Source organism: Malania oleifera, chromosome 8, assembly GCF_029873635.1.
Source record: "Malania oleifera isolate guangnan ecotype guangnan chromosome 8, ASM2987363v1, whole genome shotgun sequence".
Classification (NCBI taxonomy): Eukaryota; Viridiplantae; Streptophyta; class Magnoliopsida; order Santalales; family Ximeniaceae; genus Malania; species Malania oleifera.
Genome location: NC_080424.1, coordinates 107,912,921 through 107,935,615, shown reverse-complemented (window position 1 = coordinate 107,935,615; position 22,695 = coordinate 107,912,921). Strand labels below are relative to the sequence as shown.

Sequence of the window (22,695 nt, the reverse complement as noted above, 5' to 3'; positions counted from 1 at the left end):
CGAGCCAGAGTAGTTTTAAAAAGTGGGTTACCGGTGAAGATATTTAACCATAAAGTTAGGATAATATCAACTTTGGGGTCTGAACATTTTTTATTGTAAAAGATCAAACCAAACAATACCTACATAAAACTATTAAAAAGTGAGAATACAGTGCCTTGAACTTCTTGTTTGGACATCTGTGTTCTGCAAAGTGCGGGTATGAGGTCAGGTGACAACACATTTTCTATTTTAAAAACCCAAACCAAACATTACCTACATACAAAGTGAGGATGTAAGGACAGGTGACAAAACATTTTCTCTTTTGAAGATCCAAACCAAACATTACCTAAACAAACACCAATGCAATCTAATCAGGGTCAGCTCAGTTGCTGCCCATCAAATATACAATAACAAAGAGCTGTTTCAGCACATAAATATCTCTCTGCCACAACAAATAAAAATAAATCAAAAAGGTCTACTTTCCTCACAAGAGATATCTGAAATTCCATCTCCCATTAGCATCAGCATTGAATGTCCAATTACTTTCTCTAATCTGAAAGTATGGAACCTGCAATTGGAAAGCAGCATTAGCAACCAGCAGCACAATGTGAATAAAAGCGTTTGAAAAAACTACACTAGAGGGGAAAAGACCATGGCAGAAGCTGAATTTTCCTCCATAAGTCAATGTTCAAGGGCCAGACAGGGAGCAATGGTCGAGACTATTGGAGAAGTTCTCTAAGGTTCAAAATTTCAATTATTAGAGGAGTGGCATACCTTGTCAAATAATTCATAGCCCAGTTTGAACCTCACATCTTGGTCCTCCTGAAAATTGAGTACGCTCCAACTCAATTCAGCTGCCCCTCTAGATTTTTTCTGTTCGTATTATAACGTGTATAAGTAGCCATGGAATAAGTAAAAAAAATTGAAGTCTCACCTCCCTTTTGTCAACCCATTCTAATATATGTGTCTAAACAAGAAGGAAAAAAGCAGGGGGATAGTGTGGAGCCTGATGATGAAAAATTTTAGGGGACATGTCTGTCATCATGCATGCACACACCTTGTGCATTCATATGGAAAAATTTAAGGAGTGTAATATCAATAGCAAGAGAAAAGAATAGTCAATTTTCATATGAAGAATGACATGAGTAGAACAAACTTTTAATTTGTACTCTTCCTAGGGTAGCTAGTACTTACTAGTTAGCAACTATAATTCCCTTTCTTTGGACCTAATAAAACTATTCTTTACCTTAAAAGAGGTACTTGATTTCTTGCGACAGATTTGATTTGACTTATAATAATGTTAGACAAAGGTCATCAGTCCAAATTATGGACAACAGAAAAGCATCTAAGAAGCACAAGCCTTGCCTACCATGGGGGAATGAACAATTACAATAGCAATTGATAGCAATAGATGAAGATGTAAGATAGAACCCTGAAAATACAAACAACAGATAACTAAATTTTGAATAAGGAATATATATATATGCAGATGCATCCATCCTTAGAAATCATATTGAGAGGCAGTTGGGCCAAAGAACCACAATATTCAAGGGAACACCCACCTCTCTTAGTTCTTTGTCAACATCACATCGCCCTTTGATATTAAAATTTAAAGAGCCATCACTTGACGCAGCAAATGCCTTTTTCCCTTGTACACTATACCGGAGCTTCTCATGTTTATCATAATGTAATCCTATGCCAAGGCTGGCAGATAGCTACAGTTAATTAGCAAATAAATTAGTACACGAATGTGCACACACATGCACGCACACACACACAAAGAAGATGATTAATGTCACTTGCATGCAACAACTTGAAGGGTAATAAAAACTAAGTGAGTACGTACATCATGGTAGGAGTGTCTTATAGCTGCACAAAAATAACTTGGAGCTCCAACTCCTATATCAAACTCTCCATGAACCTGCCAAAATCATCATGATCACAATCACTATCAGCATCATAGATTCATGATAAACAAATCCCCAGGGAAGTCATGTATTTATTGTGTGAAGACACATTTTATGTTATTGACCAAAAGTATACAAACCAATGAAATCAAAGCCATGCAAAGAACCTCAAAAAACATGCATACAAACAAGTATAGGCATAATTTACCTCAACAATGTCTTATGTTAAGCATACAAAGAACAGGTAGACAATCATGGTCTGCAAGTGGATCTTTAACACAGTATCATTTATAACTGTTTTGAATGGAAATTTTTTCAAATAGACAAACAGACAGATGCACTTACGACTAAATACAATGTCATATTTTTGATAGGCAAAAATGGCAAGTTTTTATAATGAGCTAATTTTATATTTTTTCTTGAATGTTTATACTCACCAACTTGTAGGTTGAATGCAACAATGTCAAAATAGAATTATTTCAATGGTCCGAAATATGATAGCGGATAAAGGATCTTTTGCAAATATAGACGTATAAACATGCTCTGTGGTAAAAAAAATTAGCAAATGGACCATGATTTATGAGGTTTCAAAAGATTAGGGATCTAATGTATTAGAGAATAAATGCAGATGACATGCCTCAAGCCCATTTCCAAAAATTTAATTCTGCATCATGTTAATATAACAGATTTCCCATTATATTTCATTATTTTACACCTTAAAAGAAGGATGGTTATATTAGTGTTGTCAAAAGTTGCCTGGGCCCCTCAGAGAGGTGCTCAAACATCAACTAGCCCATTTTATCTAGGTGAGGAGACATTCAGGCCCTGCCTAGGTGCTCACCTAGGTCCCAATGCATGCCTCAGTTAAGGAAAAGTTTGGTCCAACCTTTTTTAAATATATATATATATATATATATATATACCAAGTTGTGACTCATATTCATAAGGGTTATCCACTTAAAGCGTATTACAAGGGCCCCTTGCCCTTCCCTCTTGTGCACGACACAGTATTTTGAGGTACACTGTAGTGTCATTATATTGTTGACAAGGTATTTTAAAGTTTTCCCATGGGACTATATGTCTCCGTGGATATATATGCTTATAGCCTAGGGTTGAATCTCTCAAGCAGTTCCCATTGATGATATAGTAGAAATTTTCCAAAAACTCAGTAGACATATGCACTTCGTCAAACCACATAATTCATAGTGTTCTTCTTCTTTTTTATTAATTTTTTATTTTCTGTGTCTCAGTGTAACCTTGGGCACATTTCGCAAAAATTTCCTTTCAGAAAAATTTTATTTTTCCTTTTTCAAAAAGGGTATGCATTCTTCCATTCTCTATTATACGTTTTGAGGCTCTAATGATAAAGTGGATGAAGAAAGTAGAAGAACAGAATTTCATGGCAACCGAGTTGTTGGAAAAAACAGAATTGCAGCGTCAATTAGTTGGAAGGCTGATGACTAATAGGATTTTTTTGCCTATTGCTCAGAAGTTGTAATTTGCAGGTTGAGCATCTTCAGTTCCCTCTTTTTTTGTTGGCCTATAGCATATTTGGATATATATTTTCACTTGTTGAATATTATGTTTTGAAAGATAGTCCTTCTCTTATGGTGCAGAATTTATATCTTCAATGGAGTTTTAACTTGATGATTTTCATTGATTTATACATTAGTTTTTTTCTTTTTTGGTGTGGGGGGAGGGGGTATATTATTTTTTCAACAAGCACCTCACTTCACTCGTAGCACCTAGTGCCTTAGGCAATAGGAGATCTTCGCGCCTCACACACATATAAACAACTTTATCTTTTGATAACACTTGGTCAAATAGGCCTAATTGCCCCAAGGCTTGATGAGGTCTACATGTCATGTATCAAGGATCCAATAAAACCTTTAAGTCCCTCATTGTCAAGTGTTGATGCATCTTATCAACAATTGAATAGCAAATTGAAGTCATTCAATCTAACAGTATGAGAAGTTTCAATATAAGGAAGTTACAAAAAAATTAATTTGAAATCCAAGGAACCCAAAATGAAAGGAGAACATGTACTTCTCGAGCCCCTGGTCGAAGGTTAATTAATTTTCAATCTTTCATTATTTTCCAATGTTTTCATGGCAAAGCAATTTTGTACAAAACTGCAGTTTCAAAGTTGAAATACAATGAATTCATCCAAACAAGCCTCAACAGTACAATCTTAAGTTGTGTACTTGCACATGTACCCATAAAGCCCTACAGCACTACTAATTTGCAAATACTTTAAGACAAGAACAATAGAATTAGTAATAATGTTGGCATACCAGAGATTCAGATGATGATCCAGCATCCTTCACGATTCTTAGAACTTAATTGACTTACCCTCGCAGGCATGCACTTTCTGACGATACTATCACAGCCAAAACCATTTTCACTTCAGCTCCCTTTGGATCAAGAATTTTGTTGGAGAAAAGGAAGAAATAAAGAGAAGGAAATCAATTTTCTATTGCACTTTCTCACTAGGAGTATCCAAAACCAGATCCCATGGCGTATGTTGTTTGCATATGATATTGTTTTGATTGATGAAAGTAGGAAGGGGCAGAATCCAAGTTAAAATTATGGAGAGAAACTTTAAATTCTAGAGGTTTTAGAATAAGTAGAAATAAGACAAAATATATGAAATGTAATTTCAACCATGGTAGAAGAAATGTTGGAGAAAAGACTAAACTTTATGGTCAAGAAATTAATAACAGAAGTAGATTTCAGTACCTTTGATTTATCAAGCAAGTGGAAAGAAAAATCAATGAGGATCAAACACATAAAGTTAAAGTAGGTTGAGTAAATTGTAGGAGTACTTAACGCATGCTATGTGTCACGGTCCCACATCGAATGTGTATTAGGGAGATCTTAGGCTTATAAATAGGGTCTCAGCTCCAACTAAGTGAGATGTCTTTTATAGGACAAACCAGTGAGGTCAGTGGGTCAAAGCGGACAATACCTCACCGGAGTTGGGCTCAGGACTATTACATTTGGTATCAAAGCCTCCTTGGGGGTACTATCATATGAGTGGATCTACCTTGGGAGTACTATCATGTGAATGGATTTACCCTGGGGGTACTATCATGTGAGTGGATCCTACATAGAGGCTTAAGCCACTTTGACAAGGATGTTAGAGATCAAACAAGAGGGTCTGTCGCGATCTCATATCATATGTTTACTAGGAAAATCACGCTGACAACGATGTTAGAAATTGGATAGGAGAGTCTGTCACAAACTTATTGGATGTGTACTAAGGAAATCATACTGACAAGGACGTCAGAGATTAGTTGGGAGAGCCTTTCACGGTCCCACAACAAATGTATATTAGGAAGATCTCAGACTTATAAGAAGGGTTTAGACTTCAACTAAGTGAGGTGTCTTTTATAGGACAAGCTCGTGAGGCTAGTGGACCAAAGCGGACAATATCCCACTAGAGTTGAGCTCAAGACCGTTACACTATGCGATGTAAAATATCCTTAAAATTAAAAGGAAAATCACAACTTTAAGACCATGCATGTTATAGGGATCAAAATGTTAAGCAACTAAGAGAGAGCATATCCAAAAAATAAAAGTTGCCGAAATGCGAATGATAAGAAAGATGAGTGGTATAACAATAAAGGATAAATTAAGGAAAGAATATATTCGCAATAAGCTAGACATAGCTCCCATAGAAGATAAGGGAGGGGAAGCTTAGATGATTTGGACATCTAAAATGCAGGAAACTAGTGCACTAATAAGAAGGAATGAGCTAATTACTATTAATGATCCTAGAAGGGGTAGGGATAGACCTAAATAACATGGAATGAGATACTGAGGAAGAATTTAATCGCTCCTAAGTTGTCCAAAGAAAATGCCATTGATTGCATGAATTGGTAGAAAATGATTCATGTAACAAAACCCCCACCTAGTGGGACATAAGACCAGATGCTATTGTTGTTGTTGCTGTATCAATTATTGTAAACATGTTAAGAATTAAAATTAGTTCAAATCTAATCATAATTTAGAAATCGAAGGTCAATGTTGTGTCAAATAAAATTTTTGTTCATTGATTTACTACATACACACACATTATTTTTTCCAAACCTTGATAAACAAAAATTGAAAAGTAAATTTCTTCACATTTTCCTCCCATTCTCCTAATGTTTTCAATGTTCTGAACAAGTTTTAACCAACACCTAGATCCATGGAATCTTTGAGAATTCACAAGAATGGGAGTTGGGAATCCCAAAATGCACCCTCAAAATCCAATATTCCCACATAATATGAGAATGTGTAACCCCACCTATTTATTTGGAATAAAATGTGGCCTAAAAAGGCTTAATCTCGTTTTGATGATAACAAATTAAGGTCACTAAATGTGATTTTGAGTTAAGTTTCAGGAATCAAGTGCAAAGTAAAGTGATTCTACTTGAAGAGCTTCAATGAAGTTTAAACTTAAAGCTACAAGTCATGAGGAATATGAACGTATTGAAGAGTTGATCAAAGATTAGGACAAGCATTGACAGCTATACGACATGAAGACTTAGGAATTTATTAGTATTTATTCTTTCAGAGTCTCATGTACGTACTTTAAACTTCAATATTGTGTTTGAAGCTCTTAGGATTTATTCTGGACTTAGAGACTTGATTTAAAACATGGAAAATATCTTTTTAAAGGTCTAAAATACTTTTCAAAGTCAATAAAAATAAGTTTTGGAATCAAAATGTCAAAAACACTAAGTAGTATGATGTTCAAGCAACTGATGATTGTCCATCAGGCGATTGATAAGCTACTGCAAGTGTTATAAGAAAACAGAACCGATTCAGGCGACTGACCCACTACTACCTATTCTGGAGCGCTAACTTGAATAAGTTCAAGCGATTGACCTCTCAGGTTCAGGCGACTGAAGTTTATGTTTAAACTTCTAACAGCGCTGATTTTCTTTCCAAACTTGAACGATATGGTTTCCAAACTTGGGGAAAACGGTCAAAAAGTTTTCTACCCTATATAAAGATGTTTATCACGCAATTAGGGTAAGACATAACTCACATATACATTCAAAATTGTGTTCTGCTCTTGAAAAACTTTATGAAAGGCTGCTGTGCGTTTTTGCTGAAAACCCTACACGAAAATTCTAGTTTGATCATTTAAACCTTCATTCTACAATCAGAATACTTTTAATATCTTCGTGAGCTTCATCTCTATATTGATTTATTGAAGTATATTGTGATCTAACTTGTATAAATTCTGCTCTGCTGAGAGTATTTTTTTGTACAAACATACTTGTATTGCTGTGTTTTGAAATTGACGGTTCAGGTTTTCAAATCATTGCCTAGCGAGAGGGTGTTCACGTTAGAGAGGGGTCTCCACCTGCCAACAGAGAGATGTTTGCTTCACTTGTTGAACGAAGTGGTAAAGAAAATCCTCATAGCAGGTTGCTTGAGACAAGGTCATAGGCTGCTGGCCAAACCTTGTAAAAAATCTGGTATTCGCTCTTCTTTCCCTTAAACTCTTTACTTTTCTGCAATTAGTTATTGATTATTAATTGCTGTGCATGATTTAGAATTAAGTTGGGTAGTGTTGAATGCTGAGATTGATTTGAGGAAACTGAAATTGATTTAAGGTTACTTGTGAATATTGTGAATGACTTAATTTTCATTACAAATCAAATGCTGCTGAAATTGCAAGTTTTAAGTTGATTTAATCGACTGAGATTATCTCATATTGATTTATTAATTGTTTGAATACAAGAAGAGCACTTGCTTGTTAAACTGTTGAGTTTGTTTGATATTGTAAAATTCATCAATTAAAAACAAAATCAATACTTGTATATCGATTAAATTCTTGGCTGATTGCTGAAATTCAGAACTGAATATTTAAAGTGCTGAAGATTAATATCTGGATTGTATTTTTAATTATTCATATATACATAGGATTGTTGATTAGTATGGTACGTTCCCTGATTACTATACTGTGATTGGAATTGCAGTGAGGTTGTGATTGGTTATTTTAAAAAGGCTTAAAATAAACTCAGATTCTGCTAAATAATTTTTTAAATACCCAATTCACTCTTGAGAATACATCTTTAGTTTCAAAATGGCATTGTATTCCCAAGCATGATATTCTTTATACTGAACACCAAATAAATTTTTGCATTGACATTTTCTTCATGGAAATTTGGCAAAAATGAACTCTTTACATGGAGAACCATAACTTGGAACGAAGAACTAACCATACTATAGTTAAATGAAGAAGCTTCTATTCAAGGAAAAAACGAGAACCCATAAAGGAATGCTTACATGTAAGTAAAAATGTCTCACACAGTGAAAGAAAGCATGGAAAAGAAGGGTGGAAGAAGAGTTTCGGATGGAGTGGTACCTCCAAGTGAGTTTTGGGATCAATGGGGAGCTTTTCCTTGGCATGGATTCTCAGAGTTTTAGAGTCCCCGCCGAATCTAAGAGAAGTCTCCATTTCAATCCACCTCTGCTAAATGGGTCGCCAAGATTCCCAAGAACCCTAGCTATGGCGGATCCTCCTGCACTCCGTCGACTAGACCGCCGCCTTGCTTTCTAGTTTCCACTGAATTATGATTCGCCCCCACAAGATAGATAAAATAAATAAATACATAAATCACGTGTTGGTCAATTCTGCCCAGCAATTTTTGCCTCGGCTTATATTTTTGCGCAAACCCCATCATTGCACAGCACGATATTTCCTACGAATCAACCTTCCTAAATTTATCAGGATTCCTTTCAAAAATTAAAATATAAAGCTTCTTATATAAACTTAGCATAGCTAATTAACAAGATCAATAAAATATTTATGCTTATTACTGCTGTTCAGGAAAGATTATTCATTTAAAATCAGTGATGTTGCCTTTAAAAGCATATATTTGGAACTTTAGATTTAAATTTGAATTGGTTTCAATTATTTTTTAATCCAAAATTTTTCTAAATATAGAATAAGTGAGTTTCATATAAAAGATGAGAAACTTAAAAACCTTACCCAAATGGAATGTTATTTGGTGTTATATAAAACAATATTTGAAACTTCTCAACTACACGATATGCATACTCCTAATTAAAAAGTTCAGATTCTATTAGTATAAATTTTATGCGAGCAAATTATGAACCACATAAATTATTATATTTATTTTTTTATTTTCTATTTTTCTTTCAAGCTATTATATGCACACACCTCCATTAAGGGTAAAATGCATGCCCCTTGTTGATCTAATGGTGTCCCCCCTTCAGAATACGAGATGAAAGACTTTAGAGAGTGTTGCAGTGAGCTTGGGTTATTTGACCTTAACTTTTCTTGGAGTTTGCTCACCTGGTCCAACAGCAGAGTCTAGTGTAAATTGGATCGAGTAATGGTGAACCAGGAATGGCTAATGGATGGTTGGCATGCTCAGGTGCATTTCAACTTCCCTAGTGTTCTGTCTAACCATTCAGTGGGCAAGATCTCATTGCTTGCAGGGCTGGGGCAGGGTAGAGTCCCCTTCAAGTTTTATAATATGTGGACTAACCATGAGGACTTTCAGAAGATAGTTGAGGAGGTATGGATGGGTCAGTTTGATAGATGTTCTCAGTTCTTTTTGGCAAGAAAACTTCAATCACTTAAGAAACCCTTGAAGGCTTCAAATAACCTGCATTTCTCTCATATTACTTCTAGAGCTAAAAGAGCAAGTAATGAGCTCTTAGAGTTACAAGTGAAATTGCATGACTCCCCCAATTGCCCGGAGCTGCAAAGGTTGTTAGGGGATAAGAGGAAGGAAGCAGTTAGGTTAGAAGAGGCCAACAGATTATTTATGGCACAGGTGGCTAAATACAAGTATCTAAAAGGTTGTGATAAAGGGTTTGCCTTCTTTCATGCTATCCTAAAAAGGAATAGAATAAGGAACCATATTTCTGCTATAACTAAATAGAATGGGGAGATTACTGAATCATATGATCAAGTAGCAGAGGAGTTCCTTAGTTACTACAAACAGTTACTAGGGAATAAGCTACAATGCTCAAAACAGGATGCACAAGTGGTGGCTAATGGCCCTGTTCTTAGTGATGAAAGGTGTAAGATCATGATTGTTCTTGTCTCTTATCAGGAGATTAGGGATGCCCTCTTTAGCATTGGGGATGGTAAATCTCCTGGCCCTGATGGCTATTTAGCTGGTTTCTTCAAGCAGGCCTAGTCCATAGTAGGGATGGATGTCACCAATGCTGTAAAAGAATTTTTTAATAGTCGTAGATTATTGAAGCAATTTAATCATACCATTATTGCCCTGGTTCCTAAAGCTTCCCATGCCAACTCAGTCAGTGATTATAAATCCATTTCATGCTGCAATGTAATATACAAGATTATTTCTAAGATATTGGCAGCCAGAATCAAGCCTTGCCTGGTGGACCTTATTAACCCTACTCAAGCTGCCTTTATTTAGGGGAGAAGTATGGTGGAAAATATTTATCTAGTGCAGGAATTAATAAAGGGATATGCTAGAAGGAGAATTTCTCCCAGTTGCCTCTTGAAAATAGCTCTAAGGAAAGCATATGACACAATGGACTGGACTTTTCTCTCTGATTTACTAGTGCACCTGAAGTTCCCCCCTATGATGGTCAGATGGATTATGGAGTGTGTCTCTTCCACCTCCTTCTCCATTTCCCTTGTGGGAGATTTTGTGTGTTCTTTAAAGGTAGGAAGGGCCTTCGACATGGTGATCCCATCTCTCCTCTTTTATTTGTTCTATACATGGAGTATCTGCCAATGCTTCTGAAATCACTGGAAGGGAAACTTTTATTTAAATACCACCCGAGATGTGAAGAACAGGGAATAACACACTTGATATTTGCTGATGATCTCATGTTATTTTCCAAGGGTGACTGTGTGTCTGTTAAGTATTTAATGGATTGCTTGGAAAACTTCTCCAGGTGCTTGGGACTTGCAGCTAACTCCCTAAAATCAAGTCTGTTCCAAGCTGGGATTAAGGTTTAGGAACTGGGAAAAATTCTGAATTTAACTGGTATGTGCTTGGGTGAATTCCCAATTCGTTACTTGGGTGTCCCTCTGCTTTCTTCCAGGTTGACTTCTGTGCACTACAGTCCCTTGGTCAATCGTATTTCTGACTTGTTGAAGGTTTGGCCAAGGAATACCCTCTCATATGCAGGGAAATTGGAGATTATTAAATCAATCATTCAAGGGGTGGAATGCTTTTGGCTTGCCATCTTCCCCATCCCCTTGAATGTGCTCAATCAAATTGTGAAGCTATGTAGGGTCTTCTTGTGGAATGGAAGAAGGAAACCACTGGTAGCTTGGCAAGATATCTGTCTCCCTAAGGATGAAGGTGGACTTGGGGTTGTTGATTTGAAATCCTGGAATAAGGCCTTATTGACTAGAGGCCTTTGGAACATACATGCCAAGAAAGACACCTTATGGGCTAAGTGGATTCACCATTACTATTTAAGAAATTGCAGCACTTGGGAGGTTACAGCAAAGGAGGGCTCTAACCTATTCAAAAAATTGTCGGAGATCCGAGATCAGTTGGTGGAGAAATCTAGGGGCGTGGAAAGTGCTTCTATGCTACTAGAAGAGTGGGATTGCTGCTCCCATAGAGGCTATGATTTCTGGAGAGAAATGAAACATAAAATTCCCTGGGTTAGGGAAGTATGGCTCAATGGAACCCAGCCAAAACAAGCCTTCTGCCTCTGGCTAGCAATGAAGGGAAGACTCCCTACATGTGATAAGTTGGTGGGGGTCGAAACTGATATGCAATGTACCTTCTGTAAAGCTGAAAATGAAACTATGGATCATCTCTTTGTCAAATGCAACTTTTCAAATGAGGTTTGGAAGATCATTAAGGAATGGCTGGGCTTAAAGAGGGGTATGACAATCATAAAGGCTGCTGTGAAATGGATGCATAAGGAGGCTAAAGAGAACAACATTATATCTGCAGGGAAGAAAATTGACTTGACTGTAACCGTGTATTTTATATGGCATTTTAGAAACAAATTCAGATTTGAAGGGCGAGCTATCTCTCCCCTTGAGCTTGTTAAAGTCATTCAAAGACACACTCACATGGCCGTATTTAACAAATTTGATATGTATGTGGTTAGCTAGTTCCAAGTATTTCACCCTAAGCTAGTTATGTATGAATTGGTCTGAATGACCCTTAGGGATGCCTAGGCTTTGATGTAATTCTGATATAACTCATGTATGGCTTATGATGTATCCTGGGTATGCCCGGGTCTCTGGATGTAATTTTAGTATGATTAGAACCTTTGTTCCTGGGAAGTTGATGTAGCTTTTGTATATTTGGAACCTTTGGTTCCTTAGTCTTGCCTGGGGATGCCCAAAATAATTGTTCATACTTACTTTGATCAATATACATTTACCTTTTAATAAAAAAAAAAAAAAAAGGAAATCCACTTAGAATTTTTCTCAATTTGTAGATTATCAAAAAAGATAATAATGTTAACTATTTACCTCACCCGAATTGAAAATTTAGATTCGAATCTACACAAATTTAGATAAAATATAATATTAAGTTATATAAACTTTTTTGTTTTTTTTTTGGAGTCCCAAAATCATATTCCCAAGCAAACATTAATAGCAATATGTATAGGCGAAGAACAGGAATACCATAATTTAGGGTATTAATACTAAGCTTTGAAAGAGTTAACTAAGCTCAAATAAAATTCGCGTACAGATTGTGATTGTGGTTGGTTGCCAATCCCAGCCTATAAGACCCCCTTATTTTCTATTTTTACCCCGTGAAACAAAGACACAACCCAATGTCGTCCCAATAAATTAATCCATTTGACATCACAATATTGTCCAGTGAAAGGTGTTCATCCTCATACCAAGCTGTTTTCTTAATACTGGCAAAAATGTGAGCCAAATTGATAATTTATACATAGAAGGCTCTATGGGAATTTACTCTCACCTTAAGCCTTCCTATCAGTCGGTCTAGAGAAACAAGTAGAACGCTAACTTCTTCAGCATATCATCCAATTCTCTTTCATACATGCACATAGAAAAGGGGGATGTGTTAGAACATGAAGTGCACAGTGAATAAACTCTGCAGAAGGTATAATTGCACAAAGGAGCATCCCCTCACAGCTACTCAACAGCAATCAGTAGCAAAATTGATCCACAGGCAAGGTTGTCCGAAAGAGTACAATTAATCTCTATCCAACTCCGGGATGGATCGTGAAATATTTTGTCTTGAGATGTCAATGATAAGGGATAACAAATTATAGAAGCGGGTGGCGGGGATTCAAAGCACCCTTTAGCCAAATCAACTGTATGTCAGTTACATAAACCTAACTTAAAAGAAAACAAAAAGAAAAACTTGGGAGTAAGCTCATCACAACAAAATTCTGACCGCAAACCAAACCATTAAACAAAAGAAGTCATGCGAGACTACTAGAGTGCGGTGACTCAATTTTATCCATATGTTAGATTTAGATCTCATCAATGAACTCGAGAAGATCATCAACCTCCTGTCTCAAGGCCGTGAGCTGATTTAGATCTCATCAATGAACTCAAGAAGATCATCAACCTCCTGTCTCAAAGCCATCAGCTTCTGCTGCAGCGAAGCAACCCTATTCTCAAGATCCCGCCCCCCAAACTTCTTCTCGTAACCATCCACTACAGTCAAGTGCTTAGACATTACCTTTTCTTGCAATTCTCTTTCTTTGGCGACCAGCTCCTCCACCTGCATCACATACATGGTGAATAAGCATTCAAATGCTGATTTATTATCCTTCATAGAAAACATTTGAGGCTCCTCCTTGGAACTTGAAAAACATGAAGGAACTGACTTGTTCTTATTGAATAATCAAGGAAAATTAGAATGAAACAAATATATATGTACAACAAATGAGTACACAAAATATTTTATGGTACAAGTCATTACCCTTGTCACTGTCAAAAATTATAAAAATGATCACTAAAAACCATAAATAAAAACTAAAAGCTAGAACCCATCATATTTGGTTAATATTTCTAAACTAACACAAATTGAAACCTTTGATTAAACAAATGCACATTTTTAACCTTGAACCAAATGATAACTAAAATATAGTATTTAAAAGAATAAAATACAAAATAATAAAAATTTAAAATATTATAATATAAATTATTATACTTATTTTACTTAATTACAATATTTCAAAACTAGCTTTTAAGTGCTACAAGACAATCTTATTGTTCATGAAAATTGAAAAATAGTAAAAATATTTTTCAAATGAATTATTATATTATTTAATATTTTTTTTAATTTATGGATAATTTTATTTTAATTTCAAATTGTCATTTAATTTTAATGTTAATTGAAAAATATGCATAAAGTGACTGATTTAACTGAAAAAAGTGAAGTTGATTTTCGATTTTAAAGAATTTTGACGAGAAGTTACGAAAACAATTGAAAACCATAAAACTTACTTTTCAGCTTTCCTGGAAACAGCTCAAAATCGACAATTGAAACATAAACCAAGCAATGCAAAGAAATGCATTGTCATAATTTATTTCTTCACTTTAAACAATGAAAACAAAAAACCGAAACAGAAATGATACCAAACAGCTTCCTAGTACTTCTTAATTTTCAATCATGTTTTGACAAATTTTTGTTCTTAATCATAGTTGAGATAGAAAGAAATACAAGGAAAAATTGATTTCCATCTTATTTTCTTTCCTCCCCTCCTCACTCACAAAATCCTTATCCAAATGGAGCCTTAAATAAATTGGCATGCAAAGATGACAATAATCTAGGTTATCTCTAAACACGACATGTAAGAACTGTTTTCAGCTTGTGCAATAACCACTTTTGATACAACAACAACAACAACAAAACCAAGCCTTAAGTCCCATTAGGTGGGTTCAGCTATATGAATCATTTTCCGCCAATTTATGCGATCATGTACCATTTCTTTTCATAGATTTAGGGATATTAAATCCTTACTCACTATCTCTTTTCAAGTTATTTTAGATCTACCCCTACCCCTTCTACTGTCCCTCCAAAGTAACTAACTCACTCTTCCTCACTGGCGCACTATATGACCTATGTTGCAAGTGTCTATACCATCTGGGTCGTCCCTCATCTTCTAAAGGAGCTACACTCAACTTACCGTGAATATGTTCATTCCTTAATTTATCATTTAGTGTTATACCACTCATCCATCTAAGCATTTCTTGGCAACTTTTACTTTTTTAATATTCTATTTCTTTGTCACTCAACATTCTAATCTATATAGCATAGCTAGTCTTATAGATGTCCTATAAAACTTCCTTTTTAATTTTAAGGGTATTCTATGATCACAAAGCACACTTGAAGCACTTCTCCATTTTACCCAACTTGCTTTAACTCTATGCATTACATCATCTTCAATTTCTCCTTCAGCATACATAATAGAGCCAAGGTATCAAAATCTACAAGTGTTATTTATTTCTTCATCATCAAGTTTAACTTTATCTTCAATATTCCTCCTACCATTACTTAAATTACATTTCATATATTTTGTCTTATTTCTACTTATCCTAAAGCCTCCAAATTCCAAAGTTTCTCTCCATAATTCTAACTCAACTTCTGTACTCTTAGTCAGTTGGTCCATCACTAGAGTAAAAAGGATAATCTTGTCAAAGACTAGCAGATATGCATACACTCCAAAAAGGCATCGATTTTCATGACAACTTTAGAATGTCCGGTTCAAAGGTGGTCTATTACTAGGAAAAGGAACAGTCACAATATAAGAATTTGAGAACCAACAAAAGAAAATGTGTTGTCTTTGCAAAACAAATGACTATGCAAAGATTCTTATTAACCCATAACATGGAATGGAAAACAAATGACTCCAATCCTATTTGATGTTAAATGGAATAACAGCTAAATACTGAGCCAATTTTTCAGAAATGGTCGATCTTGCCTACGTCAAAAGTGCACTAGAAATTCCACTCTCAACTATTGTTACTACAGAAATAACTAAAATATGAGAAAAACTTTGGCACAATCTGAGAAAGGAAAGAGCAACCAAACCTTGGGCAATATCTGGGAAGCTTGTGGAGAAGAATGCAAGGATGCCAGCAAGGGCTTCAACTCCTTTGAAAGCTCTTTCAACTGACTATCAGCAGCTTTGCGGGCAGTTTTACAGGCTTGAACATCGCCTGTCCTAGAAAGATCACGTAATGATGCTTCTAGCCTGTCGTGGATCCTCAAACACCGCGGAGTAGGACTTTGACCCTGCGGATTTGCCTGCTTGCCCGAAAGCACAGAGCACCAAGATTGAATTGCTGGTTATTCTTAAGTCATAACACAGGAACTGACATGGCATGTACATCTACTTACCTCTTCCATTGCAGTGGTGGCCAAATAGACAGAGACGTGAGATTGATATATCAACATGTGTATACACGATGCACGCAATAAAAAGGAAGAAAAATCCAGAAATCAACATGAAAGGCTCCCTTAACAAGGAAAGCTTGTTGAACTTGTAATAGACCTGAAACATTAGGAATTGATAATTCAGTAGTGTATTCAATGATCATCATAAAGCCCTTATGTAACCACCTCGGTACATGTTAATCATTCATTAATCATTAACAAGTAGAGCTTAACAGATAGTGCTTGTTGAACTTGTAATAGACCTGAAACATTAGGAATTGATAATTCAGTAGTGTATTCAATTAATCATTCATAATAAGCCCTTATGAGAGCCACCTTCGGTACATGTAATCATGTCAATTGATCATTAACAAGTAGAGCTTAACAGATAGTGCTAGTTCAAGTGTTATTTCTTGGTTAATGTCACTGGTGCTTTTGCTCTCACCATGTCTTTGGTTTACAATTGTACTATGGGAGACAGATGCCCCTCCAACCGCTTGTGGGGGGTGTGGGGTGTGACTATGTGTGCAAAACGCAACTTCATAAAAACAAATTAAGAGATGAGTACATGCACTGCCTCTGCAAATATATTGCGCCCAGCGTTCTCGAACTAATTTTCCTGGCAGAAAAGAGCAGATATAATTAAGAATAGAGAATGTAACGAAGAAGATGAGAATCCTCACGAAGCATAAGGAAGAGCAAAGACACTACCTCCCATGGAGGTTTGTCAAGATTCGAAGGGACCTCCGTAAGGTTTCCAAAAGTAACAAAACGCCCCTTGTAGTTTTGTGTCAAAAGAATATAATTTTGAGAGGAATGTGTTCTTTTTGGCAAATCCCGGGGAATCTGTGTGACATTGTTAGAACTGTAGGAAGGGAATGAAATTTTGAGCCCTCAGAGGAGGTCCCTGTCTTTTGGCCAAACCTCAGGGAGTTGAGTTTCTTTTTGCCCTAAAAGCCGAAATTGGTCAATAATATATATATATAAAGAAAGATTATATAACTAATCGGGGATATTTTACCATCTACGTGCTTTGGGTATTTGTCAAAAAGGCATTTGGTTTCTTAAAAAGTCTCTATTTTGTTCAAGAAGTACTAAAAGCTAGGTTTAAAAATATATTTATCAGGAAAATATATATTATGTGTTATCCTTCAGCAAACTTTTCTCTTTTAGGCATTAAACTTATTTTTAACTTTTTACTTATTAAGGTTTAATACTGGTACAGCAATATTTTTAACTTGTGATTTATGAAGGTTTAGTAGCATGGTGCAGTTAAATTGCTACGTGACGATGAAATAATTTTTTTAATGGTGTTTGAAGGGTGGCATGGTATTGAACCAGTATTTGATCCTAGGATAAAAATAAACATGATTTCAATCAAGTTTTTAATTGTTTCAGTTTTAGTATATAATCAACCAAGTTGCTAGTTTTCGAATTTTTAATTTCTACTTCTAGTTTTCAATTTTTGTTTATGGTTTTTGTTTTCTTGACAGTGATACCAAAAAAACCCCAAGGTTTCCCAAATGATCTTTCAACAAATGGCATGAAAATTGTAAACCAGAGTTGTCAAAATGTTCATATGTTTTTTAAGTGCGTTGTGCTTTTGGTAGTATTGCTCATTCCTTGTAGTTGACCTTTTCCCTCTCCTTTTAGTTTGCTTTAATGCACTCATTTGACAACTCGAGTTCCAATCCAAATGTTTGACACCTTGAGCTCCAAGCATTAGACAAAACAATGGAAGGATGTTTTCATCACTGTGCAAATTACTTGCTGATGAAAAACAACAGAAAAGGCTACTGAAGTCACTTCACGTGTTGAGCAGAAGAGAGGGCGAGGAAGAGAAGATGAGGGATCGTCTCAAAAGCAGTTGTGTACAAAGGATACTGGAGTCGGCTGGGCCTGGCAGCCTTTCATAGGGCCTGGACAGCCCTTGCTAGCTCAAGCCTAGAGTTGGATGCTTAAAGATTTGTTGCTTGCAAGTGTCTGTGTGGCCAAAGGCCACTCCTATATGTACAGATCTTCACCAATTTCTGTGTTTTTTTTTTTTTTTTTTCAATCCTGTTTTATTTTAGTTGATCATAATTTTGATTGCCAGGAACATTTTTCTTCTGCAGCAAAAAGGGTAGAATAGCTTTAACTGAATAGAGTATGCAACTTCCAGCTTTGACCAAATTCAAATCTTTATCAAAACTCTCATCCTTTTCTATATTAATAATTCATCAAGCATATTTATTTGTAACATAAGATCAACCGGCTTATTATGTATAAGAGGCTTCCACCTTTTGAAAGCATTGCAAGATATTTTAACTAATACCAGAAAGGGTCAAAACAAATACCTGAAAATGCTGATTATGCTCCTTGACAACATTGGTTTTTTGTAGCACAATCACAGGTCTACCAATGATATCCAAGTGCGAAAATTTTATCTGCAAATTCACACACACATAATTATAACAGAACAGCAGCTTCCAGAATTCAAGGACTTTGAAAGATGACATACAACTAAGATTTTGATTTCAAGGCATTAAAGTTTACATAAAAAAAACATAATACCTCTTCCGATTGTTTTACAGGAAATGGAACAGAAACAGAAATATCACTTGAACCTTCAGGCAGAACAACCTGTAGTGCATGAGCATAAATTTAAAATATGAAGATAATAACACCCGCACAAGTAACAACACTCCAATTCATGGTTCACACAGTAATGACACAACGCAAACATGAACACAAACACCAAAAAAATAAACAATCTGAAGTATGAGAAACTCATGGATAGTAGCTCACAATAGCCATTTAACAGATTAAATTTGTTAGAAACAAAATGAAAAACAATCTACTGGACTTAAGCGTGTCCCCAGAGCATTTAAGAATCCATCTACCTATATATATAGACACACATGCGCACGTGTACTCAGAAAAGGGAAACATTAGAAAATGCTGACTTCCAAATATATAAACCACAAAGGCTAGCACAAGCATGTAAAAGTGTTGTCACAAAATCCTGATAAGAATGTCCCCTTTGTCAAATGATTTTAAAAAAAAGATTAGCTGCCTGAGTAAATTCACATGTTAAATCTATTAAAACATGTGCACAAGGCATTCATGTGCACACATATCAATGAATAAGAAAAAATAAACACAGATAGATACTGCATAGTTTGCAATCCAAGAAACTATTCCAGTGGGACAAATGACATAGCAAAATGTGTGTCAGGCTGAAGTCAACCCAAGCCTCTCATATGACAGACCACCAAGGCCTTGGCTCAGCATTTTTATTTATTTTTTTAAAAAAGCACTCACCCATGATAATCTTGACAATAAACAATATTATGATAGTGTTTATTACATCCAGCAAACTGTAAAGCAAGCTCTAAGTAAGGGTTAACATCAACCTGAAAGCTGCAATTTGACAAAAACTATATAAAATTGCAGGGAATGCAGTTTTCTCAGTTTTCTGTGTTTCTGATCATGCTAGCAGAACATCCAATAATCAACGTTACAATGTAAAATCGAAGAAGCAAGCCTTAGCATCAACATCACAAAATGACTCTAGCAAAGACCAAAAAACTCAATACTGATAGTTACTTTAACCATGAGCAAACCTGAACTCTTAATAAAACTGCATACCTTCACAATGAGATTGTCAATTACAACCTCATTTATGGGGCAACCAAAAGAAATGTTCAGAAAACGTTTTCCCAGTGACTCAAATAAAAAGTCTTGAAGAGGCAAGCCATATCCAATGGTAAATGAAGTTCGCCAACCACCAAACATTGGATATCTAGGTTCGATTTCCAATTCTGTCTGCAATTAGAGAGAATACATGAACAAAAATAGGAAAAACAAACTAATAATTCAAATTTCTCTCTCTTGGCATGAATCGAACTTCCACCTTTTTAGAATCACCCCATAAGTGAGATGTTGATATGTTGCCAATTTCATCCCTATAATAAACAGAATGCGCCCTTGGTGGCAATTTCGCAACAAGAGTTCTAAATGCTGATGCACCTCTTAAATGTGGCCGTGCTTGATAGTCGAGTCTGTAGAATTTAGACAACAAGGCATTACCAAACTTCCAAATCACATTGTAATCACCTATAACAAATAAAACCTTAGTACACAATGAAAAACCTGGAAAATTCCCCCTTGCTTCGAGCACCTCCATGGATGAGGTTGTAATGCTCTGTGATCTGCACGTTGCCCCAGTGAGAAATTTCTATCTCCCTTACCAACTCCTCAGCAACTGCAAAGGGCTGATTGTTTTCAAAATGAATGATTATTGGTGTGTAAGAGAAGGGCGGAAGATTTTCATATGGGCCATATTTGATCTCAGAACCATGAGTCTTGGTATTCTCTAGCTTTGTATAAGATTCAATTCTGGTATCAGGCAGTTTAACACTGAGAGACTGAACCTTGACAGGATAAGGAGATAGAAAGTATGCACTTTCCTGAAACACAACAAACTGGATATCAGCCTGAGTAATTTTCTCAGGAAATGGTTGCAGTGAGTGGGTAAACACTGCCAAGACATCCAAAGTCATGCTTTCCCCTTTGCCCAGACCCTTAGGCAGAGACACTGAATATACAGTCAAGTCCCGAGGCATTCCTTCAGGGCGAACAACTTCAACAGGAAGACTGACAATAGGACCTTTTGCTTTCCCTTTGCCTTCATTAAGTGTTACAGCCAAATACGCTAGCATTTTGGCCTGGTGGTCAGGAAATGTCAACCTAACCTCTGAGGCTGTCGTTGTTCCTGCATTCTCCACCTATAAAGCAAGGCAAGTTAAAGCCAAAATGAGAAATAAAGACCATTTATTATAAATTTAAAAAAATGATTCATTTAAAGATTTAACAGTTTTGGAATTCCATAAACATTAAATGGAATATAGTAACTTCAATGAATGCATATAAAAAACTACAGAAGGGGGGTTATTAGTTAGTTACCCTAAGGGTTGAACTGATACGAACAATTTGTGAGGTCAAATCAATCTGCAAAATAGATGGATCTTGTAAGCAATAGATCACAAGGCAAATGATTACGAAATAAATAGTACCCAGGAAATCTCTCTCTCTCTCTCTCTCTCTCTCTCTCTGGTTTTTATATATTTAGCTATGAATGTGATTGTGTGTGTAAGGCAAACTACTGCAAATGTTCACTTAAGATGACAAACCCTAAAAAAATTTCTCTGTACATTATTATGCAACATACTATTTAACAATATTCTACGTAGAAAAAACAGAATATTTAAAAAATAAAACAAGGCTAGAATGCTAAAACAGGTGGCGCATGTTTTCTCATGGCATCTCATCAAGAAAAATGAAGCAAATTTTATACTTGCTGTGAATAGGAAACATAGTTCCTTCCAAGATGGTCCTTAAATAATACTAGACAGAATGCATGTTATCCTTTTTAGTTCAGCCACTTCATCACATTTTTTTATCAACCTAAAACATTAGAATAAAAGAAGATAGTAGAGCACGACAAGCCTTCTGTGAGCAAACACAACCCGAATCCAGTAATTCACCAAGATGATGTTCATATAAACCGATTCAACCTAACACCAATCCATTGACCAAATAATCGAAATCCACATATAACTGAAAAAGAAAAGCTTAAAACCAACACCGGAGCTTCAACTTCTCGCAAGCAAACTGATTCTAGAGACCCTGAGCGCAATCCATGCCAAAGCTCTCTATTTTAGGGTTCAACAAGAGGAAAACAAAGGCTTCGCCTGAAACTTGGAAAACACACCCGAGAGCAGAGGAAAATGCGAAGATTTACTTCAGCTATGAAAAAAAAATTGAGAAATAAACAAAATGAACAGAAAATCAATGAACAAAAAATTTGCGTCACATGTAAAACCTTTAATTTTTCGTAATCTTCAATCACATTTGAATCAAAATTTGCATTTTTTTTCTAACACAATCCTTGATACAACTAAAACGCCAAAGAATCTCACGAAGGCACAGCGTTGAAATGAACAGGAATGGCAAAAACTTAGCGATAGAAATCGAAGGGAGAAAACGAAACTTACGCGTCGATCAACCTTCGAAAGGAGTAGATCGGAGAGAACTGGTGCTGCGAGCAGCGCGATAGAGAATAGCAGCAGATCTGGACGAAGTCCCATGGCTTTTCTCGTGTAGTCGATCGGAGTAAGACCGGAGCGCACACTCTAGTTAACAGAGAGAGCAGGAAGGCCCTCCCTCTCCCTCCCTTCGATGGCGGTGTTAGAGACGCAGCCCGGAAAAAAAAATGCGCACCCATCGTACAATAGCTGCTGCAAGTAGTCCCATGCCTTGCCCTCTATCCACGCGGCAGACTCTTATTGGTCGAAGCCCACATCAGAAATGTCCACGTCAGAAGTAGTATTTTTTTTTATATATCTTCTCATAAATTTCATAAATAACATAATAATAATAATAATTTAAATAGGTTAGGTTAATAAAAC

The 22,695-nt window shown here is 35.9% G+C and overlaps 2 protein-coding genes across 2 annotated transcripts; both read right to left on the bottom strand.

Annotated features, from left to right (window-relative positions):
• Positions 1-272: 272 nt before the first annotated feature.
• LOC131162235 (outer envelope pore protein 21B, chloroplastic-like) lies at positions 273-8,624 on the bottom strand. Its single transcript, XM_058118508.1, has 5 exons — positions 8,254-8,624; positions 1,826-1,900; positions 1,542-1,694; positions 754-852; positions 273-547 (listed from the first exon to the last, which is right to left on the bottom strand). The coding sequence occupies exons 1-5, from the start codon at positions 8,344-8,346 to the stop codon at positions 464-466; spliced, it is 504 nt and encodes a 167-aa protein (XP_057974491.1). The 5' UTR covers positions 8,347-8,624; the 3' UTR covers positions 273-463.
• A 4,403-nt stretch (positions 8,625-13,027) lies between these two features.
• LOC131162234 (dolichyl-diphosphooligosaccharide--protein glycosyltransferase subunit 1A) lies at positions 13,028-22,493 on the bottom strand. The gene is given in 11 exon segments (XM_058118507.1): positions 13,028-13,582; positions 15,899-16,117; positions 16,187-16,241; positions 16,243-16,361; positions 18,580-18,669; positions 18,797-18,865; positions 19,874-20,050; positions 20,139-20,286; positions 20,378-21,012; positions 21,191-21,235; positions 22,282-22,493. Coding segments are annotated over 11 exon segments (1,842 nt in total). The 5' UTR covers positions 22,375-22,493; the 3' UTR covers positions 13,028-13,390.
• Positions 22,494-22,695: the final 202 nt, after the last annotated feature.